Source organism: Trichechus manatus, unplaced genomic scaffold (assembly GCF_000243295.1).
Source record: "Trichechus manatus latirostris isolate Lorelei unplaced genomic scaffold, TriManLat1.0 scaffold00015, whole genome shotgun sequence".
Lineage (NCBI taxonomy): Eukaryota > Metazoa > Chordata > Mammalia > Sirenia > Trichechidae > Trichechus > Trichechus manatus.
Window position 1 is genome coordinate 1,780,012 of NW_004443951.1, and position 24,890 is coordinate 1,804,901.

The 24,890-nt window shown below is 44.7% G+C and overlaps 1 protein-coding gene across 1 annotated transcript in view; it reads left to right on the forward strand.

Annotated features, from left to right (window-relative positions):
- Window positions 1–24,890, forward strand: part of GLIS1 (GLIS family zinc finger 1) — a 286,001-nt gene that overhangs the window by 142,408 nt on the left and 118,703 nt on the right. Inside the window, exon 2 of the mRNA XM_004371718.1 lies at window positions 19,998–20,181. Within this exon, the coding sequence (XP_004371775.1) occupies window positions 19,998–20,181 (184 nt within the window). The remainder of the gene's footprint in view (window positions 1–19,997; window positions 20,182–24,890) is intronic.

Sequence of the window (24,890 nt, forward strand, 5' to 3'; positions counted from 1 at the left end):
TAGGGTTTCCAAGGAGTGGCTGATGGACTTGACTTTGGTTAGCAGCTGAGCTCTTATCCACTGCACCACCAGGGCTCCTAGGAGATGTTAAATACGATAAACATGCTCTGTGTTTTCTTCTTCCAGCTCCCTGCACTTTGCTCTCCCCTTCTCCCATTCAACCCAGAGTCTCTGTTCCCCCTGGGGGGACACCAGGTGTCAGTGAATCCCTTCATAGGGAAGTTGCTGGGAGGCACTGGGGAGGCAGTGAGGCTACGATAGGAGGGGAGAGAGAGAAGAGGCTCCCGCAGACCCACCCTAAGAAAGAGGAGCCGTGGGTCTTGTGGAGGCGTTGGGCGATATGTCCCTCCTGTCAGTCCCCTTATCTCACATGAATACCTATCTCCTTAAGGCTGTGGTCATCTGTAAGACATTAAGGGCCAGCATATGGGAGTGCCCCATGCTGCCCCTGCCGTTGAAGAGATCATGGTGAGCTGGGAGGGACGGGGCCTGTTCACAGACTGGTGTGCTGGAGGAGGATCGGTGCCAAGTTAAGGTCGGCAGTCTAGTCCAACTCTGTCTTTGGTTTATTTTCAAGGATCAGTTTTTCCATAGTTTTTTCACTATAAAAGCAATATAAAATATTTCAAAATATGGCATATAGAGACTATAAAAAATATGTTTTAAAATTTACGTGTAGTAAAATTCATTTTTTTGTGTGTGTGAACAGTTCTGTGACTTTTGACAAATGTATACAGCCATGTAACCACCATCATAATCAGGATACAGAACAGTTCCCTCACCCCAGAAAAGGAATATAGAGATTTTAAAAGACACTCCTAACCCTAAAACCACTACTCTCCCCACATCCACTCTTTTCCTTCTACAGTCTTTTTTCAACACAAAACCCAGACATCATTCCACATTGTAAATCAGGTCTGCTCGCTCCTTGTTCTCATCCTCCACACCTTTATTTCTGCCACACTGGAGTAAAACTCAGCATTTTGACAAAGACACAAGACCCCACAGGTCAGGCCCTGCTTCCTCTGTGGCCTCATCGCCTACATCTCTCATCCTTGCTTGCTGGGTTCCAGCCACACCTGCCCTTGTGTTCCCACCCTTGCGAACATACCTGCTCAACGCCTTTGTACTTGCCGTTCCCTCTGCCTGGAATGCTCTTCCTACCAGTGTCCCTCCTTCCCTTCACTCTGGCCTTTACGCAGATGTCACCCCTTGGAGAGGCCTTCCCTGACTGCCCTCATCTCCCTTCACTTACTTTATTCTAATTCATATCATTTATCATTACCTGGTATTATCGTACGTATTTATTGGCTTACTTTTGAAATGGTCTTCTGTCTTACCACAGAGTAAATACCGTGAGAGTAGAGATTTTCCTTTTTCATTCATCACCACGGCCCTGATGCCTAGAACCATCTTGGCATACAGCAGACATCCAACATATGTGTGTTAAATAAATGAATTGTTAACATTTGAGGTATTGATTTTCCATTCTTTTTACTATGCAAGTTACTTTTAGTGTATATAGAATTTTGAATCCTACTCTTTTTATTTAATATAGTTCGTATAAATACTTCCCTGTAATTAAAATCTTAACACTTCCCTGTAATTAAAATCTTTATGGAGTCCCTGGGTGGCACAAATCGTTAAGTGCTTGACTACTAGCCAAAAAGTTGGCGATTCAAATCCACCCAGAGGCACCTCTGAAGACAGGTCTGGCGATCTGCTTCTGAAAGATCACAGCCTTGAAAACTCTGTGGAGCAGTTCTACTCTGCACACATGGGGTCATGTGGGGTTGTCATCAGTCGGAATTGACTTGACAGCAACTAACAATAACAAATTAAAACAATTAATAAACACAATATGATATTTACCATGATAAGATGCCTTATGATAAATTCAGACAAAACATGATTGTTGTTGTAGTTAGGTGCCATCGAGCTGGTTCAGATTCATAGTGACCCTATGTACAACAGAATGAAACACTGCCCAGTCCTGTGCCATCCTCGCAATCTTCGGTCTTCCTTATTCATTGTCCAGCTTTAGCAGTTGAAAATACCATGGCTTGGAAGAGGCGCACCTTAGTCCTCAAAGTGACATCTTTGCTTTTTAACACTCCAGAGAGGTCTTTTGCAGCAGATTTGCCCGATGCAATACATCATTTGATTTCTTGACTGTGGCTTCCATGGGCATTGATTATGGATCCAAGTAAAATGAAATCCTTGATAACTTCAGTCTTTTCTCCATTTATCATGATGTTGCTTATTGGTCCAGTTGGGAGGACTTTTCTTTTCTTTATGTTTAGGTGTAATCCATATTGAAGGCTGTGGTCTTTGATCTTCATCAGTAAGTGCTTCAAGTCCTCTTCACTTTCAGCAAGCAAGGTTGTGTCATCTGCATATCGCAGGTTGTTAATGAGTCTTCCTCCAACCCTGATGCCTCGTTCTTCTTCATATAGTGCAGCTTCTCAGATTATTTGCTCGGCATACAGATTGAATAAGTATAGTATTATGGATTGAATTGTGTCCCCCCAAAATGTGTGTCAACTTGGCTAGGCTGGGATTCCCAGTATTGTGTTGTTGTCCATCATTTTGTGATCTGAGGTGATTTTCTTATGTGTTGTAAATCCTAACCCCTATGATGTTAATGAGGCAGGATTAGAGGCAGTTATGCTCATGAGGCAGGACTCAATCTACAGGATTATGGTGTATCTTGAGTGAGTCTCTTTTTAGATGTAAAAGAGACTCCAGCAGACAACAGAAGGGACCTCATTACCACCAAACAAGAAGAGCCAGGAGCCTGGGCGTTCTTTGGACCCGGGATTCCTGCACTGAGAAGCTCCTAGACCAGGGGAAGATTGATGACAAGGACCTTCACTCAGAGCTGACAGAGAGAGAAAGCTTTCCCCTGGAGCTGGCACCCTAAATTCGGACTGCTAGCCTCCTAGACTGTGAGAAAATAAACATCTGTTTGTTAAAACCATCCACTTGTGTTATGTCTTTTACAGCAGTACTAGGTAGCTAAGACATGGTGGAAAGATATAACCCTGATGCACACCTTTCCTGTTTTTAAACCACGCATAATCACCTTCTTCTGATTGAATGACTGCCTCTTGGTGAATGTACTGGTTCCACCTGAACACAATTAAGTGCTCTGGACTTCCCATTCTTCGCAGTGTTATCCATAATTTGTTAAGATCTACACAGCCGAATGCCTTTGCATAGTCAATGAAACACAGATAAACATCTTTCTGATATTTTCTGCTTTCAGCCAAGATCTGTCTGACATCAGCAATGATATCCCTTGTTCCACATCCTCTTCTGAATACGGCTTGAATTTCTGGCAATTCCCTGTCGATGTACTGCTCAACTGCTTGTGAATGATCCTCAGTAAAATTTTACCTGTTTGTGATATTAATGATATTGTTCAATAATTACCAGATTTTGTTGGATCACCTTTCTTTGAAATGGGCACAAATATGGATCTCTTCCAGTCGGTTGTCCAGGTAGCCGTCTTTCAAATTTCTTGGCATAGATGAATGAGCACCTCCAGTGCTGCATCTGTTTGATGAACCATCTCAATTGGTATTCCGTGCATTCCTGGAGCCTTGTTTTTCACCAGTGCCTTCAGTGCAGCTTGGACCTCTTCTTTCAGTACCATCGGTTCTTGATCATATGCTATCTGCTGAAATGGTTGAACGTCAACCAATTCTTTTCAGTATAGTGACTCTGTGTATCCCTTCCATCTTCTTTTGATGCTTCTGTGTCATTCAATTTTTTGCCCATAGAATCCTTCAGTATTGCAACCCGAGGCTTGAATTTTTTCTTCAGTTCTTTCAGCTTAAGAAATGTTGAACATGTTCTTTGCTTTTGGTTTTCTAACTCTAGGTCTTTGCATATTTCATTATAATACCTTACTTTGTCCTCTTAAGCCACCCTTTGAAATCTTCTGTTCAGCTCTTTTATTTCCTCATTTCTTCCATTCGCTTTAGCTACTTTACATTCAAGAGCAAGTTTCAGAGTCGCTTCTGACATCCATTTTGGTCTTTTCTTTCTTACTTGTCTTTTTAATGATCCTTTGCTTTCTTCATGTATGGTGTCCTTGATGTCATCCCACAATGCGTCTGGTCTTTGGTCATTAGTGTTCAGTGTGTTCAGTGTGTCATCTGCAAATTCAGGTGAGAGATACTCAAGGTCGTATTTTGGCTCTCAGCATTGAATCGACGGCACTGGGTTTGGCTTTGGGTTTGGACTTGTTTTAATTTTCTTCAGCTTCAACTTGAATTTGCTTATTAGCAATTGATGGTCTGTTCCGAAGCCTGCCCTGGCCGTGTTCTGCCTGATGATATTGAGCTTTTCCATCATCTATTTCCACAGATGTAGTTGATTTGATTCCTGTATATTCCATCTGGAGAGGTCCACGTGTATAGTCATTATTTATGTTGTTGAAAACAGGTATTTGCAATGAAGAAGTCGTTGGTCTTGCAAAATTCCATTATGTGCTCTCTGTGTCATTTTTATCATCAAGGCCATGTTTTCCAACTACCAGTCCTTCTTTTTGTTTCCAACTTTTGTATTCCAATCACCAGTAATTGTTAGTGCATCTCAATTGCATGTTTGATCAATTTCATACTGCAGAAGTTGGTAAAAATTTTCAATTTCTTCATCTTTGGCCTTAGTGGTTGGTGCATAAATTTGTAAAATGGTCGTATTAACTGGTCTTCCTTGTAGGCATATGGATATTATCCTATCGCTGACAGCATTATACTTCAGGATAGGTCTTGAAATACCCTTTTTGACAATGAATGTGATGCCATTCCTCTTCAATTTGTTGTTCCTGGCATAGTAGACCATACGATTGTCTGATTCAAAATGTCTAATACCAGTTCATTTCAGCTCACTAATTCCTAGGATATCCATCTTTATGCTATTTCATTTTTGACAACTTCCAATTTTCCTAGATTCATACTTCTTACATTCCATTGTCCAATTATTAATGGATGTTTGCAGCTGTTTCTTCTCATTTTGAGTAGTGCTACATCAGCAAGTGAAGGTCCCAAAAGCTTTCACTCTGTCCACGTCATTAAGGTCGACTCTACTTTGAGGAGACGGCTCTTCCTTAGTTGTATTTTGAGTGCCTTCTAACCTGAGGGGATCATCTCCAACACTATATCAGACAATGTTTTGCTGCTATTCATAAGGTTTTCACTGGTCAGTTTTTTCAGAAGTAGACTATCAGGTCCTTTTTCCATCTGTCTTAGTGTGGAAGCTCCGCTGAAACCTGTCCACCATGGATGACCCTGCTGGTATGTGAAATACCGGTGTCATAGCTTCTAGCATCACAGCAACACACAAGCCACCACAGTACGACAAACTGACAGATATGCAGTGGAAAACATGGTTGGCCGTTGGCAGTTGCTCACATCCTTTATGTAACCTCTTCAAAAAGGGCTGATGAGAGTTATTCTTTTCTCTGGGGACTGAGGGAGAACGGATGGGTTTAGAAAGTGACTAAGGAGCCCTGGTGTCACAATAGTTAAGTGCTTGGCTGCTAACTGAAAGGTTGGTGGTTCAAACCCACCCAGCACCTCTGCAGGAGAACAAAGCCTGGCGATCTGCTCCTGTAAATATTGCAGCCTACGAAACCCGATGGGGCACTTCTACTCTGTCAGGTGGGGTCTTTTTGAGTCGAAAGTGAATTCCACAGCACCTAACAAAAAACAGGAAGTGACCACCTTATAACCATGTGAGACTATCTTGGTTCCTTGTGTGGTGTGCACTTTCAGATAAGTGGGCTGTTTCCTACATATCTAAAAACATTTTTTCTCCCACACATTAACTGGAAAAATCACCAAAAATATAGTTTTTTTAAAAATTAACTGCAGTATAATACAACTCCATATTATTATGTAATTAAAGTTTTTGGACCACGCTTATTGCATTGTGATAGGATTTTACTATATCATGTTTAATGGCTACATAGAAATTCTGCTGAGTAACTTTACTATATTTTACTTAATCAGTCTTGTATTGTTGGATATATAGGTTATCTCTTATTCTTTTCTATTATACATGACCTCAAGCTGTTAAATTAACAGGTTTTTTTTTTTTTTTTTTTTAATGAGAGTACCTAGAGTGGCAAGAGTGTAGAGAAATAGGTGCTTTCTCACACTGCTAATGGCATAAATTGATAAACCCTTTTGAAGAGAAGGTAACAGAATCTTTAAAATTTTCCATGTTTCCTGATTCAGCAGTCCTACATACAGGAATTTATCCTAAGGCTGTAATGTGGATAGACATGAAGATAGATGTATAAGGGCATCCATTATATATATCCATTATATATCCCAGTTATGTTCGTTGTTGTTATTGTTAGGTGCTGTTGAGTCAATTTTAGACTCATAGCAATCTCATGTGACAGAGTAGAACTGTCCCACAGGATTTTCTAGGCTATAATCTATACAGGTGTGGATTGCCAGGTCTTTCTCCCGAGGAACAGCTAAGTGGGTTGTGCCACCAGGGCTTCTAAATGCCAACTGTAGAGGATAGATTCAATAAAGCATGTAAATCAATATACCCCTTTTGGAGAGCAGGTAACAAAATCTTTAAAATTTTGAAAGTCCTTTTACTCAGCAATCCCATGTATAGGAATTTATCCTGAAACTATAAATATGGAGGGCCATGAAGATAGACCTATAAGGACATCCGTTACATGACTAAAGCCTAACCATGGAGGATAGATTAAATAAAGTATGTACAGCCGTATAATGGAATGCTATATAGTCATTAAAATTATTTGTTGGAAGAGGATTTTTGCATCTGGCTATAGCAAACCAGAACCCTGCTGGCACAGTGGTTAAGAGCTTGGCTGCTAACCGAAAGGTTGGCAGTTTGAATCCACCAGCCACTTCTCGGAAATCCTGTAGGGGTAGTTCTGCTCTATCCTGTAGCGTCACTGTGAGTTGGAATTGACTCGATGGCAACAGGTTTGTTTGGTTTGGTTATAGCAAACCAGCTTGTATCAGGAACTAACTTTCCCTTTGGATAGATAAAAAATCTATCTGTTTGAAGGCATCAAAAGGAGCTATCAAGACAACCAGAACTTGAGGGACCAAGATTCTGGAGAGAAGGGTAATGCACTGAGGTGAATCTAACACCCTATGCTACTTCTTCCCTTCAGACATTTGCTAATTTGTAAGTGACGTCCAACCAAGAGCTAGAGCTCAACAGAGTTTTCTGCAGCCTTACTGTGCTGAGGAGACAAAAACTGGAGTTTAGGGCTACCAAGACAGGCAGATCTTGAGGAGCCAAGATCCCAGCAAGATGGGAAGTGCCAAAAAGTGGGCTTTTTCTTCCAAGATGTTTGCTGATTTTTAAGCAGCACGGCTAAGAAGCTGAGAAGTCAGAAGAACGTAGCAGCTAAGAGGTTGAGAAGCTAGGCAGAGCTTTCAACAGCCTCAGGTGCTGGGCAGGCAAATATTGAAGATCAGGGTCAGTTAAGAACAGGGCTTCAAACTGGTTCGAACTGGTTCAGTCATGGCTGATGAAGTGAAACTGGAACAGACATGAATTTTTATAATTTGGATGATCCCGTACCATAACCAGAATGGGAAAAATTACAGGTAGAAGCCCTGAAATGAGAGACTGAGAAGAGGCGTAGTGAGCCCTTTCAGGAGCCTGATGCGCGAGATTGGATTATTGCCGGGTCTGAGGAGAGCGGCACACATTCAAAGTGGCCGTGGTTGCTCGCCATTTTTGAGCGGGCCATCGCTGTTTCTGACTCCGTGCAGAATCTGAAGGGCAGGAGATTTGATTGCTGTGCAATGCGTACACTGCCCTTGTTTTCTAAGAGGGAGATTAAGTTCCTAGCAGGGCTTCGATCCATAATTTTTCCCATTCCAATTATGGTTTCAGTTCACCCAAATTTTAAAAATTTGGGTCTGTTCCAGAGTCACTTCTTTTAGCCATGACTGAACCAGGAAGAATGGGTTCAAAGCCCTGGTTAAGAAGAAGGAGCTGTGGCATCCCAAACTTTCAGCTGGGGCTTCTGAAGGGCAACAATCTGAGAGAAAGGATGAACCAGAAATAGAGCAGTCATTATAAAGACTGACACTTTGAAACAGCGAAAACCCAAACTGGATTAAGATGTCTTTCCCCTCTTTTAACTGTTTTTAAGAAGCAGAAGCAAATTTCCTCTGGAGGAAGATAACATCATCCAGAACCTGTGCAAATTTTCACATACAATGTTGGGCATTCAGTAAAAAATTACCAACCATACCAGGAGACAGGACCTAGAGGGAGAAAACACATGATAAAACCCAACTCACAGGTGGTCCAGATATTGGAATTATCAGACACAGGCTTTAAAATAACTTAATTAATATGTTCAAGAAAATAGATGACCAAATGAAGAAATTTAACAGAGCGCTGAAACGGATTAAAAATTAATCAAATGAAAATTTACAAACCTAAGAGTATAGTAACTAAATTTTAGAACTTAAAAGATGGATTTATTAGATTAGATGCACTTAAAGAGAGGAGATTGGTAAACTCCCTATTATGGAGGAGAAAAGAGGGAATTGAAACTGGGGAACCACTTAGCAGCGTGTCCACTCTAAATTCATAATGACGTAGAACACGTCTGGGTCAGCAGTTCCTTCCAAGTCTCATAGAACTGGGCTTGCATCTTGACTCCACCATTTACTAGCTGCATGACCTTGGGTAAGTCACTTACTCTCTCAGCTTCCTCTGAAAAATGGGGTTAGCAGTACTGGCATGGGAAGATCCTAGTACTGTGCTTGGTACATATCGGGCACTCCGTTAACTTTGGTATTCGTGATACTTTATTAAATGGAAAAAAAGCGACTACAAGAAAATCTGTATAACCGAAAACCAGTTGCCAATGAGCTGATTCCCATTCATGGCGACCCCCTGTGTGGCAGACTAAGACTGTGCTCTTTGGGTTTTCAATGGCTGGTTTTTTGGAAGTAGATCACCAGGCCATTCTTCCAGGGTGCCTCTGGGTAGACTCGAACCTCCAACCGTTTGGTTAGCAGCTGAGAACTTAACCATTTGCACCACCCAGGCTGTTTTTGTCAAAAATGTATCTAGCTATGTAGGGAAATACCACAGAGATTTGTGTGTCACTGTGTCTACTGTAGCTCTCTGGGCTGTGGTCTTATAGGTGATATCTGTTTTCTAGTTGTTGTCTAGGTATATTTTCTGATTTTTTCCTACAACAAGCATGTGCTAATGTGGTAGTAATAAGAGAATCAGGAAAAAATTGGCCCATATACATGTTTATATACAGACGTACCTATACCTACATATGCAACCAGCCCTGGGCTGCTCACTTCCTGCCCCTGGGCTGGGACAAAGCGGTGGGCTCACTCTTTGCGGCACCATCCCAAGGTGAGCCAGCTCAGGTTTTACTGGCCTGAGTCCCCATAAATCTAGATTAGCTTTAAAGAGGAATTTATGGGGTTCTTGCAGTCTGGGATAAGGGACGGCAGGCGGCCATAAGCCTGGCGAGAGGCCTTGAGCATCAGGCGCTGCAGCTTTGAGGCCCTGCAGCGGTTGCAGGCCCCCTGACAGCCATGAACGCCCCAAGGTTGCTCCACTCTGAGCGAATGGGCCTTGGCGAGTCCATCCTGCTGGCCATGGTGACTGGAAAAAAGCCTGACTGCCCACCTCTTTGCCTCTCTTCTTTCAGAAGCCCTTACTTCCTGACGGTTGCCGGGCCATTGGAGTTTCTGAGGAAGCAGAAAAGGGGATGATGAGGCAGCACGATGAGGGAGGAAGGCCCTGGACTCAGAGTCGAGGTGTGAGTGCAGCGCCACCTGCCTCTGCTGTGTGTGGTTAGATGTGCCGCCCACCCTCCCTGGGCCTGAGAAGTGGAAGCACCACGTTGCCCGCTGTGATCTCTGTGGTGCCCCTTCTGCCCAGGCCTGGCATGTGGACGGTATCAAGTCTAGCCCTAGCTCTCCCACTGCTCAGAGAAGGGGTGAAGGCCCCACTCTGCATTGACTGTGCCTGCAAAGCCTCAGGCTTCTGGGGAAGGGCTGCTGCCAAGACTGTGCTGGCTTGAGGTGGCCCTTTCTGTGGCAGCTGGAGATCACTGCCCTGGAAGATAGGCCTCTGTTCTTGGAGACACAGATAACTCCTGGGAGCTTGTGACCTTGCCTTCTCTGCTTGTCAAGAAGGCAAAAGAGAGGGACCTTTACCAAGTGCCAAGTATGATCAAATTCCATACCAGGGACTTCACATATATAATCTCATTTAATCCTCACAGCCACCCTGTGGAGCTGTCTGGCGTATAACCAAAACTAGTTGCCATCGAGTAGATTCCCGCTCGTGGAGACCCCATGCATTTCCGAATAGAACTGTGCTCCACAGGGTTTTCAATGGCTGTGATCTTTTAGAAGCAGATAACCAAGTCTTTCTTCCGAGGCTCCTCTGGGTGGATTTGAACTGCCAACCTTTCGGTTAGTAGCTGAGCGCTTAATCGTTTGTGCCACCCAGGGACTCTTGTCTGGCACATAGTAGGCAAAAAGTGAACTTATAACAGTCCTTCAGCCACCCACCCTCCCACCGTTTCTAAGCATATACTATGGGCCTAATCGTTTGCTAGGAGTGAGGTGGGAAATATCCCCAGTGGGGTCCAGTTGTCTAGAGTCAAGCCTCTTCCTCTCTCTGGGCCCCGGTTTTCTCTTCTGTATGTGCAATAAGTTGGAAAAAATCATGGCTGTGGATTCACTAATATTTTTCATGCCATCAGCTCCACCTTGTGAGGAGGCTTTTATTCTCCTGATTTTATAGATGCAGGAAAGTGCAGCTTATCTTCAGATTGTAAATCTCTGCCTTTCTAACTGCAAAGCCCTTTTCTCTAACTACAGCTCAGGGGCCAATTCTGGCCTGTCACCTGTTTTTCTGAATAAAGTTTTATTGGAACACAGACCACTCATTTGTTTACGTATTGTTTGTACATATATTGTTTGTTTACATATTGGCTGCTTTAGCAGTACAACAGCAGCATAGAGTCGTGTAGTGTAGTTGCGGCAGAGATCATCTACTTACTATCTGGCACTTCACAGAATAGTTTATGACTAGATGGCTGACTTAGGAGACCCAGCTCAAGTCTGAGCCCTACACTTGCTGTGTGAGTTTGGGCAAATCACTTGCCCCCTCTGAGCCTGCTTAGCCAACTCCTGACTGTTACAGTGAAGCCCACAGAGGATAGCTGTGAAATATTTTGTAAACTATAAAGTGCAGCACCTTACCACCAAGCCTGGTACCTGGTAACACTAGAAGTCTGTTCGTCAGTGAGCAAGGAGGCAGTCATCATGTAGGCCTTCCGTGACCCAGCTGCTGGCTGCTCTTGAGCTACAAGGAGGCGGCATCTGGGCCCGAGATGCTGAATGCATCATTGTCCACTCTCATGCAGACTTGGCAGGTTTCAGCACAAATTAAAATTCTTGTGGGGAGTCACCTTATATGTGGTGCTGCTTTATAGCCAAGTCGTTACGGTAATTTGCAAATCTCTCTGGTGAGTAACTGGAGCCATTTGCTTCAGATTTGCTAGCTGTGACCTCATTTAGGCTGCTGGGTTCTGCTTTTGGTGACTCCTGTGCATTGGGGTCTTGTCCTTCTGATTCTGGCCTCAGGATCAGCCAGGTCTGACACTTCCTGGGCCAGAATGCTTCTCCTGCAGGGCCCTGCCTCCTTGCCTTGTCCTGGGCTCATTTTTTAAGTGCTTACTGTAAGCTAGGTGCCATGCCAAATGTATTAGTTCATAATCTCACTTGTCACCACAACTTGGTATGGTAGGTGTTATCACCATTTTATAGATGAGAAAAGGTAGGCTTAAAGAGGAAACCAAACCAAACCCTTACCTAGCCTCAGGGGTGCCAGTCCAGGCTCTGCTGTGGATTTGCTGCGTGACCACAGGCAGGTTGTTTCCCTCTCCGAGCTTTAGTTTCTTCACCTATAAATGGAATAGACGATCTTTCAGTCCTAACCCTGACATTCTAGGTGTTCTCACCAACTTGTAAAAATGAACACAGGACCTCCTCATCCTCCAAGCCCCCAGAGAAGCTTCATTTGCATGGAGAAAGCCAGGTCCAGGGTCTTCTCTTGGCCCCCCGTTGCACAGAGGGAGACAGAAGTCTGTTGGATACGAGCTTCCCAGGATATCCCATTCCCTGCCTCAGGGCAGCTGAGCCGGCTTGCTCCCTCAGTCCTCTGTCTTCTCAGAGAAAGACTCCATTCTCAATTACCAGAGATGGCGAGCAAGCTGGAGTGGGGACTTCACCCATCTGGGTCTTGTGATGCCCTGGGGGACAGTGAGGCAAGATGCCAACAGGCAGGAGGGCAGCGAGAGTTTTCCTGGCAGGGTTAGGCCCGTGGGGGGCAGCGATGACAATGCCCAGATCATCCCAGTGGCATCAGCATCTCTGGGATACTAGCTACAGCCTCTGGTTTAACTTTCAACCTCTGAGAAAGCAGGTGGCCTGGGGCAGAGCCTGGCATGGGCTTTGGGAGACCTGGGTTTGGACCCCCGCTGTAGCAGGGGGTGACCTTGGGCGGCCACTTGGCAGCTCTGGTGCTTAGTGTCCCTCTGTGAGGTGGGGAGGCTGATTTTTCACCAGGTCACATTAGATGAGGGCTCCAAGGCTTGGAGCACCAGGCAGTGTCCACTGTGACCAGAGCATCTTCTTCCTCCCTCCCTCCCAGTGCTGACTTGTTTATTTATTGCAGGAATACCTCTTAGTGTAGCCAACGGGGAAGACACCAAGTCCCTAATTGTTTGCTGAGTAATCTCTGTTTCTTCCCACAGAGGTGATGGTTTTGCACCTCAACTCAGCCCCTTATTCTCTGTGTGACATTGGGCAACCACTTAACCTCTCTGAGCCTTTGTGTCCTCGTCTGTCCACGGAATGGGCTTAGCATCTGGCAGAGTTTTCACGAAAATTAAAGTTTAAGAGTCATTCTAACGGTTTTATTCAGGCAGTGCTTTTACTTTCACAGAGGCTCTCCAACAGGATCTCATTTGAGTTAAAGGTGGGGACATTTGCCTGGACGTCCCCAGTTACTCACTGGTTGGCTGAGAGGCAGCAGAACGGAACTTGGGCTTTGAAGTCTGCAAGATCTGGGTTTGAATTTGGCCCCACCTCTCACAGACCCCTGAGCCTGGTCCAGGGCACCTGATCTCTCCAAGCCTCAGCTTTCCTCATCTGGAATATGGTCGTAACAAGCCTTCTCCCAGGAGCGGACGCTTGTGAGGCGTGAATATGCCTGGCACATAGTAAGGGCTTGATAAATGCTAGGGTCCCGTCACCTTTCCAAGTGCCCACCTTCCATCTCTCCATGCATCCTCCTAAGTGAAGGATGGGATAAGTAACCTAGAGGCCCCAAAATACCTGGTAGGTCCCTGAACAAAGCTCAGAACTGCTCCCCAAAGACTCTGGGAGAAACAGCCCCGCATGATGATTAAGCTCTCTTTGTTCCAAATGCTATTAATGGTCATAAAATTATCTACAGTTTTCTGAGGCCCAGGCCCAGGGCTTGCCTCAATGGGACAATAAAATCGCATGCAGAAACGATTTGGAAAAAGCGGCAAGAGCCAAGCAGAGCTGGAGTTAAACGAGTGGCAGCCTGCTCTCATTAGCTCGGGCCATTCACATTTGTTACCAGGGATTTCTTTTTAATTAAAAAACGACCCACGTTATTAAAAATAAGCTTGTGAGGGGCTGGCCAACGAGCAAGCACAGCCGGCAGGGGTGAGCATTCCTCACAGCAGGACACAGGCCCAGGGCCTGGCTGGGAAGGAGCGTGGAGGCTGGTTTTGAGCAGATGTTTATCCGAGGGGTCTCAAGCAGGCTTGCCTGGGGCTGGGAACTGAAGACTTTTCTGAGCCCCTCACCTGCCCTGGGACCTTGGAGAGTTGCATTCTCGGCCGCAAACTGTAAAGTGCTCAGCAGGTGAATGCCTCCTGTCCGGAGCCATGGACACAAGCATTTTAGCACTGAGTGTCTATCCTGGGCACAGGGGTAGTTGTGTGCTGAAGGGGCCTCCTCAGGGTGGGCTAGAATTAGGGTTGGGGCAAGCGGATCCTTGGGGGTGGGGTTGGACTCTTGGCTCGCTCTGGCCACTTCTTATTACATAATGATTAAGATGTGGGGCTTACAGACAATAGTTAGCTTAATCAGTAAAGACTGTCTGCCTTGAGCATTGTGCTCTTTTAAAGAACTACAGTGAAACTCGTGAAAGGTAGAACTCGAAGGGACTGCCTTGTTTTTCTGGGTCTCACAAGTTTTCTGCCTTTGACAGGATGCAGTCTTACCACTTTTCTACTGCTCGTTTTAGTGGAAAATATTTGAGTTTTGTATGACAGGTTTTCGCCTTACAGGGATTCCAGCTTTTGCAGGTTTACTGTATTTATACGGGATCAAATTGACAACAGCAACTCAAAAGGTTAGATAGGAAGCTTAGGGGGCAGTGCGTTTATGTTAACAGTGGAGGAATAATTTTAAAAAGGAGAGTGAGAATGGTTGCACAACTTGATGAATGTAATCAGTGTCACTGAATTGTACATGGAGAAATTGTTGAATTGGTGTGTCTTTGGCTGTGTATATTTTCAACAACAAAAAATAAAATACATTATTAAAAAAAACAAAAGAAGGTGACCTTAAAAAAAAATAAAGAGGATGTGGGGTTTGAATCTGACAGACCTGGGCTGGAGATCCTGCTATCACGCTTACTAATTGCGTGATTTGGTGCTCAGTGGGAGAAAGATGTGGCAGTCTACTCCCATAAAGGTTTACAGCCTTGGAAACCCTATGGGACAATTTTACTCTGTCCTGTAGTGTCCCTGTACTCGGAATTGACTCCAAGGCAGTGGATTTGGTTGATTTTGGGTAATTTCATCTCCCTGAGCCTCTGTTGGGGCCCTGGTGGCGTAGTGGTTAAAAGCTCAGCTGCTAACCAAAAGGTCGGCAGTTCGAATCCACCATCTGCTCCTTGGAAACCTTGTGGTGGCAGTTCTGCTCTATTCTATAGGGTCACTATGAGTCAGAATTGACTCAACAGCAACGGGTTTGGTTTGAGTCTCTGTTTTCTCATTTGTTAAGATGGGGATAATAATAATAATAGCTCCCTCAGAAGGCAATGGTGAAGCTCAAATGAGATGTTGTTGTCGTTAGGTGCTGTTCCGACTGGTAACAATCCTGTGTACAACAGAACAAAACACTGCCTGGTCCTACACCATCCTCAAAACCCTTGTTATGCTTGAGCCCGTTGTTGCAGCTACTGTGTCAATCCATCTCGTCGAGGGTCTTCCTCTTTTTCACTGACCCTCTACTTTACCAAGCATGATGTCCTTTTCTAGGGACTAGTCCCTCCTGATAACATGTTCAAAGTATGTGAGACAAAGTCTTGCCATCCTTGCTTCTAATGAGCATTCTGGTCATACTTCTTCCAAGGTGGATTTCTTCGTTCTTCTAGCAGTTAGCAGTCCATGGTATATTCAGTATTCTTCACCAACACTGTAATTCAAAGGCATCAATTCTGCTTCGGCTTTCCTTATTCATTGTCCAGCTTTCACACGCATATGAGGCAGTTGAAAACACCATGGCTTGGGTCAGGCACACCTTAGTCCTCAAAGTGACATCTTTGCTTTTTAACATCTTTGCTTTTTAACACCTTAAAGAGGTGTTTTGCAGCATATTTACCCAATGCAATACATCATTTGATTTCTAGACTGCTGTTTTCCATGGGTGTTGATTGTGGATCCAGGTAAAACAAAATCCTTGACAACTTCAGTCTTTTCTTTGTTTATCATGATGTTGCTTATTGGTCCAGTTGTGAGGACTTTGTTTTCTTTCTGTTAGGTGTAATCCATATTGAAGGCTGTGGTCTTTGATCTTCACCAGTAAGTGCTTCAAGTTCTCTTCAGTTTCAGCAAGCAAGGTTGTCATCTGCATATCTCGGGTTGTTAATGATTCTTCCTCCAATCCTGATGCCCCATTCTTCTTCAATAAAGCTTCTTGGATTATTTGCTCAGCATATAGATTGAATAAGTATGGTGAAAGGATACAACCCTGACACACACTTCTTCTTGACTTTAAACCACGCAGTATCCCCTTGTTCTGTTTGAATGACTGCCTGTTGGTCTATGTAGAGGTTCCACATGAACACAATTAATTGTTCTGGAATTCTCATTCTTTGCAGTGCTGTCTATAATTTGTTATGATCCACATGGTCGAATGCCTTTGCATAATCGATAAAGTACAGGTAAACATCTTTTTGGTATTCTCTGCTTTCAGCCAAGATACATGTGACATCAACAATGATATCCCTTGTTCCACATCCTCGTCTGAATCCAGCTTGAATTTCTGGCAGTTCCCTGTTGATATACTGCTGCAACCGCTTTTGAATGGTCTTCAGCAATATTTTACTTGCATGTGATATTAGATATTGTTTGATAATTTCTGCACTCTGTTGGATCACCTTTCTTTGGAATGGGCACAAATATGGATCTTTTCCAGGCAGTTGGCCACGTAGCTGTCTTTCAAATTTCTTGGCATAGATGAGTGAGCATCTCCAGTGCTGCATCTGTTTATTGAAACATCTCAATTGATATTCCGTTAGTTCTGGAATCTTGTTTTTCGCCAATGCCTTCACTACAGCTTAGACCTCTTCCTTCAGTACCATCAGTTCTTGATCATACGCTATCTTCAGAAATGGTTGAATGTCGAGCAATTCTTCTTTGGTACAGTGACTCTGTATATTCCTTCCATCTTCTTTTGATGCTTCCTGTGTCATTTAATATTTTCCCGTAGAATCCTTCAATATTGCAGCTCGAGGCTTGAATTTTTTCTTCAGTCCTTTCAGCTTGAGAAATGGTGAGCATGTTCTTTTCTTTTGGTTTTCTAACTCCATGTCTTTGCACATTTGATTATAATACTTTGTCTTCTCAAACCGCCCTTTGAAATTTTCTGTTCAGCTCTTTTGCTTCATCATTTCTTCCTTTACCTTTAGCTACTCTACATTCCAGAGCAAGTTTCAGAGTCTCTTCTGACATCTATTCTGGTCTTTTCTTTCTTTCCTGTCTTTTTAATGACCCTTGCTTTCTTCATGTATGATGTCCTTGATGTCTTCCCACAGCTTGTCTGGTCTTCAGTCATTGGTGTTCAGTGCGTCAAATCTGTTCTTGAGATGGCCCCTAAACTCAGGTGGGATATACTCATGGTCATACTTTGGCTCTTGTGGACTTGTTCTAATTTTCTTCAACTTCAACTTAGATATAAGCAATTGATAGTCTGTTCCACAGTTGGCTCCTGACCTTGTTCTGACTGATGATATTGAGCTTTTCCATCGTCTCTTTCCACAAATGTAGTGGACTTGATTCCTGTGTATTCCACCTGGCGAGGTCCATGTGTATAGTTGCCATTTATGTTGTTGGAAAAAGATATTTGCAGTGAAAAAGTCATTGGTCTTGCAGAATTCTAGGATGCGATCTCCAGTGTCATTCTATCACCAAGGCCATATTTTCCAACTACCAATCCTTCTTTGTTTCCGACTTTCATATTCTGGTTACCAGTAATTATCAATGCATCTTGATTGCATGTTCGATCAATTTCAGACTGCAGAAGTTGGTAAAAATCTTCTATTTCTTCATCTTTGGCCTTAGTGGTTGGTGCATAAGTTTGAATAATAGTCATATTAACTGATCTTCCTTGTAGTTGTATGGATATTATCCTATGTGCTGACATTGTTGTACTTCAGGATAGATCTTGAAATGTTCTTTTTGACAATGAACACCACACCATTCCTCTTCATTTCATCATTCCCGGCATAGAAGACTATATGACTGTCTGATTTAAAATGTCCAATACCAGTCCATTTCAGCTCACTAATGCCTAGGATATTGATCTTTATGCATTCCATTTCATTTTTGATGACTTCCAGTTTTCCTAGATTCATACTTCGTACATTCCCCGTTCCAATTATTAGTGGTTGTTTGCAACTGTTTCTTCTTGTTTTGAGTCGTGCCTCCGTCCATGTCATTAAGGTCAGCTCCACTTTGAGGAGGCAGCTCAAAGTGCCTTCCAACTTTAGGATCTCATTTTCCAGCACTGTATCAGACAATGTTTTGCTGCTATTCATCAGTTTTTCACTGGCCAATTTTTGCAGAAGCAGACTACCAGGTCTTTCTTCCTAGTCTCTCTTAGTATGAAAGCTCAGCTGAAACTTGTCCACCAAGGATGACCCTGCTGGTATTTGAAATAATGGTAGCAGTGCTTTCAGTATCACGGCAACACACAGCCACCACAGTGCAACAAACTGACAGACACATGGTGGTCAAAGGAGATAATAAGTGTAAATCACTAGTCCAGAGCCAGCACATACTGCTCAACAAATGTTGCTGTTGTTGTCATTGTTACATTTAAGGATTTGATAATGTTCTGGTATCAGCTCTTCTCATCTTAGTGGCTGATCTTGCTCAATGTTGAGAGAACGTAGACAATACTTGGATCACCTGTAGGGCACTTTATACTTGACAATGTGCTGTTTGACAATAAGAACAATTTCCATTCCTGGAACAACTCCTAGGTGCGAGCACTGTATAGGGACTTTGCAGCTTGCTCCCAAAGCCTGACAGCGTCTCTGCAGTTGGTGTGACTGTCCCCAGTTTACACAGGGAAGCGGAGGGTCAGCCACGGGAGGGACTTGTCCGAGCCATGGAGTTAGTTTGGGGAAAAGGTCCTCACACTGAGATCCGTCAGGCCCTAAAGCTCATGTCGTTTCCTCCTTAGCATAACCCTGTGACGTGGCAGGGCAGAAAACCTTAAAGAATAGCGTTTCCAGATTAATCTTCTCATTCTACAGATGAGAAAATAGCCCAAGAGAGAGAAGGTGACTTACAATAACCATATCTTGCATTTTGGAGCCCTGGTGGCACAGTGGTTAAGAGCCATGGCAAGCTACAGCTGCTAACCAAAAGATTGGTAGTTCAAATCCACCAGCTGCTCCTTGGAAACCCTATGGGGCAGTTCTGCTTTGTTCTATAGGGTTGCTATGAGTCAGAATCGACTCAATGGCAATGGGTTTGAGTTTGGTTTTTGGTGTTCACATCAACTGCCTTAGTTAATTTTCGTAAAAGCCCACTGAGCAGGGCAAAGCAGGGCCTATGGTAGCTAGGCTGTCAAAGAACCATGGAGAACACACAGGTATAAATAACTCTATACTATTTCTATGGTGTAATGCAATTTGGAAAACAATGTAGATTGAGCTTTGGTAATAACAATAACAAATGCTGTTTAGTAAGCACCTAACCAGTAACCAGGTGACCTGATGCGTGTCAGAGTAGAAGGGTGTTCCATAGAGTTTTCAATGACTGATTTTTCAGAAGTAGATCACCAGGACTTTCTTCTGAGGTGTCTTGAGCCTCCAGCCTTTTGGTTAGCAGCCAAGCACGTTAGCTGTTTACATCACCCAGGCATTCCCATGAGCATCTATTGCTTGCCATATACCTAACATACATTATTTCGGTAATGCTCACTCAGCCTGCTGGGCAGCGTCAACTCTAGATCCACCAATCCCAGCATGCTTTCTTGCAAGATCTCAAATGAGCACACTGTGTATAATGTGAGGATAATACACTGTAAGCTCCAAGAGACCAGGATTTTGTCTTGTTCATCAGTTTTTCCTGTACCTGGCAGAGTGTTTGGTGCATAGTAAGTGCACATATTTGTGTATTGGCCATTTTACCACTTCAGCATCATCTGAAAATTAGGGATTTTATTACTGATCCTGTTGGGTGATTATGGGAATTAAAGGAGGTATCCCAGGTGCCTTGAACACAGGAAGGATTCAGTTAGTATTGGGTTAAGGGTGCTCTGTCCCACACTGTACCCCAATGACTGGCCTCTCCCTGCGCCCCTCTGCAGGCCACCCTCACTCATTTTATCTCCCCTTTCTCCCTGTCTTTCTCCGCCCAGTGAACGGGAGCTACGGCCACTGCACCCCAGGCTCAGAGAAGAAGAGCCTGCTGGACACGGATCTTGTTGAGGGCCCTGGCCCCACCTGCCACCAGGGCCTGTTTCTCCCCGTGGGAACCCCACCGCCCCGTGTTCATCCCCCAGCCTGCGAGAGGCTGCTGCATTTGCCCCACCCTGACAACAGGTATGTGCCCCATCCCTACCTGTCGGCTGCCTCCTGAGGCTACTTCCTGGAGGCCAAGCCAAGGCTCCAGGGCCCTCTGACTTCACCTCGTCTACCTGGTCGTGGGACACATGGGGAAACTGAGACACAGAATGGCAAGGGACTGGCCAGAGCCTGGTAGCACAGAGATGGCTGCCTGGCCTAGAACCTGTACCTCCTCCTCTGCCTAGGCCTCACAGGAAACACAAAAATGGCTTTGTAGAAGTGCGTTTTTCCATGGCATAAGCTGAGGTGGCTTTTCACAGGGGATCACTGAATTTTCAGAAGAGGAAAATTCAGGGGTGGGTTTGGGAAGGAAAACCCACCTCAGGGTACATAGAGTGTCAAATCCTGGGCTACTCATAGAGTGGTGGGGAGTTCTCTGCCTGGGGCTGTCTCCTTCCCTAGAAGCCAACACCCCACAGAACCCCTGCCAGGTAGCCATCTGTCTTAGCTAGTTCTATACCAAGTGCAGACACCGCAAGTGGGTGGCTTTAAAGAACAGAAATTTGTTTTCTCACAGTTGAGGAGGCTAGAAGGCTGAATTCAGGCATGGCTCTAGGGGGAGGTCCTACCTTGTCTACTTCAGCTTCCAGTAGTTGCCAGCAATCTTTGTAGATGAATCTGTCTCTGTTGTCTGCCTTCCTTTTCTCCCTTTGTGTGTCTCTGTGTCCATTCTGGTCTTTTTATAACTAGAAGTGATTAGATTTAGAACCTGTCCTAGTTGGGCATGGCCTAATTAACATGACAAAGAAAACCCTGTTTTCAAACAGGATCATATTTACAGGTATAGGAGCTAAGATTTCAAGAATATATTGAGGGGACACAATTCAATCCATAACACCATCCACTCAATGCTTGCACATTTCTGGCGACATCCACCTCTGGACAGATGTTCCATCCGATTGCATATTGGCTGAAACTGCCTTTGTGCCCCCTGCAGAGGTTTGATGGCAGACGGAGGTCAGACACAGACAGGCCTCTATGCACACGCACGTGGATCCCAGGGCCCTTATCCCACTGCCTCGGGCTGCTGGCCTGGCTGGTGCCTATTTCACAGACCAGAGATTCCAAAAACTGGCCCAGTTGCCCATTTGTGGTTCATTCATTCATCAACTATTTACGTGCCTACTGTGTGCCGGGCAGGTGCTGGGAGTGCCTTGGTGAAGAAAGCAAAGCTCTCCCCTGATAGAGCTTACATTCTAGTGAAGCCTCTGCAATGTGAGCTGTCGTTAAATGGAAAGGTGGTGATTTTTCTGACGTGGAATCATTTGTCCTTGAAGATTCAGGTTCCCTGTGGCCATCTTTGATATTAACGAGACTTCTGATTTATAGGAACAAGCATCTTTTAGATTTCATCCTCTGTATTGTTTGTTGCGTGCTGTCGAGTCAATTCTGACTCATAATGACCCTATAGGACACGATAGAACTGTCCCATGGGATTTCCTAGACTGTAGTCTTTATGGGAGCTGATCACCAGGTCTTTTCTGCCACAGAACGGCTGGTGGGTTTGAACTGCCAACCTTTCGGATAGCAGCAGAGCACTTAACCATTGCACCACCAGGGCTCTGTGTATTGTTTAGCAATAGTTAAATGCATTTGTCTGCTTGATTATTCACTGAGGCTTCCCCAGCTGTACCCATTTTCTCCAACAAAATTTATTCTATCTCATAGCAAAAGCTATGCCAACCTTTGGAGCACTGAGGAAGTGGGTGTTTTCTGTTGTTGTTTGTTTTTTGATAGATATGGTCAGAACTATCACACCAAATGTCTTTTGACAATGTAGGGCCCAGGACAGTCTGTACCAGGCATCCTATGCCAGCATCACTCTTAATTACTGGCCACCCTGCTACCAAAATAGCTGAATTTGTTCTGACACTCTGTTAGGTGCTGTTGGGTCAGCTCTGACTCATAGCGATCTTATGTACGACAGAACGAAAAATTGTCCACTCCTGCACCATCCTCACAATTGTTACTGTGTTTGGGCCCATTGTTGTAGCCACCGCGTCAGTCCATCTCAGTGAAGGTCTCCCTCTTTTTCCCTGATCCTCTACTTTACAAAGCATGATGTCCTTCTCCAGGGACTGGTTCCTCTTGATATCATGTCCAAAGTAAGTGAGATGAAGTCTCACCATCCTCGCTTCTAAGGAGCATTCTGGTTGTACTTCCTCCAGGACAGATTTGTTCCTTCTTCTGACAGTCCATGGTATGTTCAGTATTCTACGCCAACACCATAATTTAAATGTGTCAATTCTTTTTCTGACACTTCTAGATTTTCTCATTTTCCTAAAAGAAAAGAAGATCCCACTCCTCCATCCCACCCCCAGTCCTTGTGTTGGGGGCCCCTCCTCTCCATTCTTGCTGCCCCCTCCTGAACTCAGGCCCCTTAACCTACCGCCTGGGTTCCTGCAGCCTCCACCTCACCAGCCTCCTTGCCTCCAACCCAACCTTCTAATGCTGATAAAAATAGTTCCCATCTACTGAGTGACTACTGTGTGTGTACATTATCTCATTTACTCCTTGCCACAGAACTATGAGGCCCAGGTCCTACCGCTAATATACAACCATCATGAGGTGCTTACTCTGTGCCACACACTGGGCCTCCCACTTCACATGCAATAACTCACTTACCCCCTAACAGTCACAGGGAAACTCTGTCCAGGGAGGCTGCATACCTAGCCCGAGGTCATCCACAAGTGGTGAGGAGTTTTAACTAACTTCAGCAGTATCCCAATTATGTCATTTCTATACTGAAAATGGCTACCCACCATCACCATGGTCAGCAGAATGTCTTGTTAACTGCAGTTCAAGTCCTGACTCCACCACTGGCTCTCTGGGTGGCCTTGGGCAAGATGCTGTACCTCTCTGGGCCTCATTTTCTTACCTATAAAATGAGGAAAGAAACACAGAGTGAGCAGGCCCCTCAACAGGGCCAGGAGGCACCCTGTGATCTGGCTCCTCTCTGCCCACTGCCCCAGCCTCCTTTGCAACCACAACAGCCTCTCCTGGCCTTTCTCCAAATGGGCCACACTCTTTCACACTTCGTGTCTCGGCCTTTGGAGCCTGCCTTGCCCTCTTCTGTTTACCAGAACTCTACACACCCCTCAGCAGAGCTTAGATGTCCCCTCAGAGGGCTGATCCACACTGACCCCACTAGAAGGGGATCTTCTCAAGGACAAGGACCTGTTGTCCAAATTATCTCCATGTCCCCATATCATTCAGTACAGAGTGAGAAGCATGTTGGGTGAAATCTTTGACCTTCAGGTGAACCAGAGGGTGCACAGGCCCCGTGAAGCCTGAGATCACCCTCCTCTCCCTTTGAGTCTCATGCTGAAGAAACATTGATTATCTCAACTTCAGCAGCCCCTTCCAGGGGCCAGGATGATGGGCAGAACATTTGAGTTCTTGGTACTTCGGACATTGAAGCTACAAAGGAATGGAATGGTCATTATTAAGCCATATCCATTTTACAGATGAAGAAGCTGGAGCCCCTGGCAGCCACTGTGGTGGGAAAATCGCAGACTTCTGATTCAAACAGATCCAGGTTCAAACTCCCATTCTAGTCCTTGGGTGGCGCAAATGGTTAAATGCTCAACTACTAGCTGAAAGGTTGGTGATTTGAACCTACCCAGAGGCACCTCGGAAGACAGGCTTGATAATCTGTTTCCAAAAGGTCACAGCCTTGAAAACCCTATGGAGCAGCTCTATTCTGCACACATGGGGTCACCATGAGTCAGAATCGACTTGATGGCAACTAATGACAACAGTTGCTGACTACCCTCTGTGGGGTTGGGCAAGTCGCTTCAGTTTTCATAAGTTTAAAGCACAGGTGGTAGTACCTTGAAGCATTTGTTCATGCATTCAACACATCCTTACTATGTGTCATTCTACTGTGTTATGGTTGCATAAGATGGTCCTCAGAAAAGTGCCTGGCACATTTGGCTGCTCACAGTTGTTGACTCTCTAGGGACCCATGCTCACCATTTCTAGGCCCGGAGATGTGATGAGAGTTACTCAGGGGTGCACAGGCCTCAGTGACAGAGCAGGTTCCAGAACCACTTGCCAAGCCTCACATGGGCGGTTAGAAAAGGGCTGCCTAGGTGAGCATTCAGGGCCATGGGACATCAAGGTCAGAGGCCCCACCCTTTGATGCCATTCAGACATTTTTTTTAATTGTGCGTCAAGTGAAAGTCTACAATTTAAGTTAGTTTCTCATACAAAAATTTATACACACATTGTTATGTGACCCTAGTTGCTCTCCCTATACTGTGACAGCACACTCCTCCTTTCCACCCCAGATTTCCTGTGTCCATTCAACTAGCTCCTGACCCTCTCTGCTTTCTCATCTCACCTCTGGACAAGAGCTGCCCATTTAGTCTCATGTATCTACTTGAGCTAAAAAGCACACTCTTCACTAGTATCATTTTATGTCCCATAGTCCAGTCTAATCTTTGTCTGAAGAGTTGGCCTTGGGAATGGGTTAGTTTTGGGCTAACAGACAGCCTGGGGGCCATGTCTTCTAGGGTCCCTCCAGTCTGAATCAAACCTTTAAGTCTGGTATTTTTACTAGAATTTGAGTTCTACACCCTACTTTTCTCCTGCTCTGTCAGGTACTCTCTGTTGTGTTCCCTGTCAGGGTGGTCATTGGTGGTAGCCAGGCACCATCTAGTTCTTCTGGTCTCAGGCTGATG